Raw genomic sequence first — 5,585 nt, forward strand, 5'->3', positions numbered from 1 at the left:
GCTCAGTACCTGGCCGACCGAGCTTTTGCTCGGGCTAAAACTCGATAATAAGCGTTTTCCCCGAGATAAGACCAAGCTAGATCGATTTGTCATCCCGGAAAACCCCCACATACCAAATTTCATCGAAATCGTTGGAGCCGTTTCCGAGATCCTGAAATACAAGTATTGCTCATTTACAGGTATTAGATAGATATTTGTCAATATACGCTAGACTAGGTACACGATCAGTAACTACCACAATATGTGATAGATAAGTATCTGTATACCTACCACAATATTTATTGTACATCTAGCCTTCGCGTAGAACGAAAATAGAGCTAATATCTTACCAAACGTTACAAGCCCATAGACAGTTACGATTTGTGACAGGATGTTGAATAATGTGCCTTCCATCGTTCTATTACTACCTGAAAAAGAAAGCAGTACGAAATTGGGATAAACCACCATCATTTAGTAATGTAAGTGAAATGAAATTTATTTGCTTGGCATGGTTAACATTAAGGTGTAACGACATACATACATGAATGTAAAAAAATCGTTTAAACTTTATTTGATAACTACATCTGATTCTTCGTTATATAACAATACCTACAATTTAGTTTTAATGTTTGTAGCGACCTCTAGCGCCGTCCAGTCATAAATAGACAAACTGATATCGATGTTTCTTAACTCGGGCGGGCCCATTACACCTAGTGTCTGGGGCTTAGTACACTATTTTGAATAGGGCACAATGTCATAGTCTATACCGACTCGAGGCACAGCATAACGACTGGAGCACATTATAGCCACTGGGGCACAGTATAATGACTTGAATAGAGCACAATGTCATAGTATACTGACTTGAGCAGGGCACAATGTCACGGTATACCAACTGGGCACAGTATACTAACTTGAGCAGGACAATGTCACAGTATAGTAACTTGACCAGGACACAATGTCCCAGTAAACCGATTGTGACAGAGATACTGACCTGAGCACAATGTCACAGTATACCGACTAAGGCAGAGATAGTGACCGAGGCACATTATACTGACTTATTTAGAGCACAATGTCACAGGATACCATTTGAGGTCGGTATAGCATATCGGCCAGGGGACATTACATGTACTGACTTGACTCTAGGACAGTGTCACATATACCGATCTTGGCACAGTATCACAGTTCACAGAGCGTGCATCACACTGACCTGGCCATAGGCGCTCCCCGTAGCGCGAGCCGAACCAGCTGGCGGCAGAGTCGCCGACGCCGGCCGCCAGCACGCCGGCCAGCCGCTGCAGCGCGGGCGCGCCGGGCGGCACCAGCCACAGCGGGCCCGCCAGCCCCAAGTAAAGGTAGATCGGCGTCATCGCGAACGCGCCGCAGTCCTGCAAGTAAAGTACATCTTTTCTACAGACGACCAGATAGCCTAGTGGTTACAGAACCTGACTACGAAGCTTGAGGTCCCGGCTTCGATCCCCGCTCGGGGCAGATATTTGTATGAAAAATAAGAATGTTTGTCCTCAAGTCTCAGTGCTAAATATATATTGAAGTATGTCTATCCGTAAGTATCCATTTCTGTAATGGTTCTGGAAAACGTATATAGGCTAGTTTTCATCCCGATACTTATATACATGTGTATGTATCATGAAATTCTGCAAGTGTGTTCTTTATACAACTTGAAAACTACAATATACATTTTGAGCATTCAAATGGGAATTTAGTAAAATCGCAGAATTTAAATACGAATGGTCTACACAGCGTAAATAATGTGACTATATGAATATTACCTTCTCATCACTGTATATGAGGAACGCTGACTGCAGTGCTGATGAAATAGGCTCAATTTTAGATAACCGCAGTGCCTGTAAAACAATGATAAAATTACCCAGTAAGAAGTGTATTCAATTCTTTTCAAATTTATTCAAAATTACTTTATTTTTGATCCAACCGAGATTTCAATCTTTGCCAATCTCAATCGAAATCCCTACTGAAAGCTGACAAGGCCGACAACCGACCATTGATTCTCCTTGGTTGGTGCTACTCATGGGTGGTGCTGAATACTTGCCATCAAATGACCCGCATGCTTGCTTGCCTCCCTGTCATAAAAAAAAAATTACTTGGTCTAGGCCAAAAAGAGCCAAGATTATTGGTTTGTTCTTTCGTCGTAAGTTCTGACTATACTGTCAAACAAGCAAGTTGTATATTTAATAGCCCTTGTTGCTGCGACCAACTAGTGCAACGAGAATTCTCGCCAGCAGCAGTGAACAGACAAGCCAAAATTCCTACTCTCCTATTCCTACTAAAATTTCTCAAGTCTCAGTGTCAGCAGAGATTGAAAATCATTTAACACATACCTCAACAAGAATAAGCAATCCCAGCCCCAGCCCTGCTGCTAACTTGATGAGACTGATGTCATAGAGTACACCCGACGCAAACACAAATGCAGCCATAATGTGGAACACTTTGCGCGTCGTCGTAGTGGCTTTTACCGCCATGTTGGTACGTATGTATAGTAGGATTACAGCCACAATCACTAGGAACAGCCAAAAACCTATCAGCTGTCTCTGAAACAGAATCATTCACAATAGATCAACGGATGGATACTATAGAGCACATAAAAGAGTAGAAGGGTATCACCATTTTTGTGGCGTTTTCTTCATCATTACCAGTTCGATTTTAATATTTATTAAAGACTTTCAACAAATACTCACCCTTTTTTGATTCATAAATATAAAATACAACAATCTCGGTAAGCAGTCCCCTCCTAGTAACACATGTAGTTCCACCAACTCCAGCACAGCGGCTGCTCCGATTAATTGTCCAAGGACTACTAGGGTTCTTTGCTCTTGTTTCAAATGACAAAGAGCTGTAACAATTAATCCCACTGTTGATAACACTGTCTGAAAACACCCAATGAGTTTCACTGAAATTATGACTAGATTTTATCTCTCAATAAGTTTAGTCTAAGACTGAACCTCTTCTATTTCCTATACATTATACAAAGTTTGATCAGACAACCACTATTATTTAATTTTAATGATATTGTTCTCATTAATTCCATGTAAGCCCAACTCACATTTGGCTTGAAGATGCGCTAGGAGAGATTTAAAATTTTGCCATAGGTACTCATTTTAATCAACATCTCACTCCACCTTGTCTCACCATTCCGGTGGAAAAGTATCTTTGAGTTTTTGGTGAGTTTTGTTTTATTTTAACATTATACTCAAAAGTTAACTTACAACAATTGCAACATTGATTAGATCCATTTTCACATCTTCACTTAAATACCAAGTGTAATTGGCCACTACCACAGTACTTGATATCACAACAGCTTGTGCAACAATCATTGCTTCCCCTATAGTAAATGTCTTTGGATATGCCAGTGATCTCCGGAGAACTTCATTAAAAATAAATGTAGGGGGCAATGTGAAAATTGCTGCAAACAGCATATCTAAAAAAAAAAAAACCTATTAATATTATAAATGCAAAGTTTATATATGTGTGTATGTGTTTGTTACTCCTTCATGCTAAAATGGCTGGTCAGATTTGGATGAAATTTGGTATGTAGATAGATAGATGTCAGAAATAGCACAAAGGAATTTTATCCCAATATTCCCAGGGAAACTGAATAAAATCTCAACCACAGGGTTTAGAGACATGAAATTTGGCACAGAAACTGTTTTTAATGCAATGTTAATGAAACCACAATGTAATTTTTGGGAGTTCCTATAGAATTTTTGTAAAATCCCTTAAAAACCACAAGCTAATATGCTAGGACAATAATGTACAAGTTTTGGAAATGGCCAATAAAAAAAACTGGCCACTTATCCCATCAAATTTTGGGAAATCTGGTATAAGTGAGCCTCTATAATCCTCAAGGAATGTCTGCCAATTTTCAAGTCTATATCTGCAGTTATTCAGTAAAGTAAACTTGTTTAAAGGTATAAGATAATTACCTACATACCTTCTCTAACATAGCAGTACACCAGCAAAGATCCTATGAGTCCAGATGGTAGGCAACCACCCCACAAACTGTCCCTCAACACTAAACAAGATACAGACATAAACAATATGAACAATATGCAATAACATGATAGGCCTATAGACAAAAACGTTGCCAGCCTGTAGAGTTGAGGCACATCATACAGCTTGGTGTACAGGAATAAAATTACTGGCAGAAGAGTGAAACACCATAGCCCATTGGATTTTGTAGGTCTGAAAAAAAGTTGAGTTTGATTAATAATCCGATGAATAATCCGGGATGTTTCAATGTTGAATGAAAGATGACGCATTTTATGGTGTTTAAAGATAACTGCTAAATTACTTATCAATAGTTGCCCCTTGGACTTAATTAAAAGATAATCTAGCACAGTAGGTACTCGCCTCGTTTCTATTGTAGCAGTTCGTAAGTTCGATGTTATGAGTTTGTCCACAGACAGAGATAGCTCATAGATAGTTCTTATATGCCTTAAGCAGTTCTCGTCTACCGTATTGTATATGTGTCTAATATTGCTAGCCATTTTAAATACTTTTGAAAAACTTTATTATTTATAACATTTAGAAGAATAATAACTCGTCTCGCCTAGCAAGCGTATGTGCGGTAATTTTTTTTTTTCTAGTTTTGATTTGACATACCGTGACTGACACTGACAGTTTGAAAGCGTTTTGTTGCAGCACTTTATCTCCAAAATAATATTATTTGGGTTAAGGTGGAGCTTAATCTGTGCGTGGAGCCACATGTGCCCACGTCTGTGGCAAAGAGTAGTATAATATACAGGGAAAAGAGAGCCCTCTCTCGGCTCATTCATGCAGACGGTTTTGAAGCGCCGTCTACATTTCTTAATAAGTACCATTGGTTTCAAGTCTTCATTCGGTCATTGTTCATCCACCATTACCTCTCATATTTCGTTTTCTACATTTTTTTTACCGTACAACGGCAAAAACTACTAGACACTGGCAGAATTGTCCTCCGATGGACAGAGCCATATTTTTTTAAAGAAACAACAAGTACCATTGATGTATATATCCATCCATACGTATAGCTATTAATAGTCACAGGTATTCTTTTACTTTACTGCTTTTGCTTCCCAGCTCAAACCACATAAACACTAAAAACAGGGCTGCAAAGAGAAGTGAGACCGCTTGAATTCAGTCTTCTTAAGTTTAAACCAGCCTCAATTTTCCGTTTGCAGCACTGTCTTTACTTTTTATGTGGTCTGAGTTTCGATTGTAACGTAGCCATCTTGTTCCTTGTTGAGCGCGAATAGACACCTTACATAGAGGGTTGCTACACAAAAAATATTTGTAACGACTGAGCGTATACAATTGTGACTTTTATATTAGAAATTACAATACGATTGTCAATTTCGAAAATAAAGTTCATTTTTGCGGTAATTATAAACGACAAAATATTTTTTAATAAATAAAATTTTGTGATCTCAAACTTACAGTGACATCTATCTGAAACAAATGACAACAATCTGTTTTATTTTACGTTAAACAAAGGAGATGGCGGCGCTATCGACGTGAATTAGTACGGTATAGGCGACTGTCCTCCCCCTGGTCTGTGCCAGTCTGTGGTTGCCGCATTCCTGCGTAGGTATTAC

General features: G+C 38.8%; 1 protein-coding gene across 1 annotated transcript; it reads right to left on the reverse strand.

Annotated features, from left to right (window-relative positions):
• Positions 1-12: 12 nt before the first annotated feature.
• Positions 13-4,644, reverse strand: LOC141439649 (dolichol kinase-like). The gene is made up of 8 exons (XM_074103971.1): positions 4,615-4,644; positions 3,944-4,194; positions 3,219-3,430; positions 2,691-2,879; positions 2,334-2,543; positions 1,767-1,841; positions 1,187-1,364; positions 13-407 (listed from the first exon to the last, which is right to left on the reverse strand). The coding sequence occupies exons 2-8, from the start codon at positions 4,041-4,043 to the stop codon at positions 232-234; spliced, it is 1,140 nt and encodes a 379-aa protein (XP_073960072.1). The 5' UTR covers positions 4,044-4,194; positions 4,615-4,644; the 3' UTR covers positions 13-231.
• Positions 4,645-5,585: the final 941 nt, after the last annotated feature.

Source organism: Choristoneura fumiferana, chromosome 21 (assembly GCF_025370935.1).
Source record: "Choristoneura fumiferana chromosome 21, NRCan_CFum_1, whole genome shotgun sequence".
In the NCBI taxonomy this organism is placed as follows: Eukaryota; Metazoa; Arthropoda; class Insecta; order Lepidoptera; family Tortricidae; genus Choristoneura; species Choristoneura fumiferana.

What these genes read in the sequence shown, in the direction of transcription:
- LOC141439649 (XM_074103971.1), bottom strand. Translation starts at nt 4,043, where the DNA reads ATGTCTGTATCTTGTTTAGTGTTGAGGGACAGTTTGTGGGGTGGTTGC. An exon ending in TATTTATGAATCAAAAAAGG is followed by an intron (nt 2,544 to 2,690) that starts GTGAGTATTTGT and finishes ATTCTGTTTCAG; the next exon opens with AGACAGCTGATAGGTTTTTG. An exon ending in GATTGCTTATTCTTGTTGAG is followed by an intron (nt 1,842 to 2,333) that starts GTATGTGTTAAA and finishes ATTGTTTTACAG; the next exon opens with GCACTGCGGTTATCTAAAAT.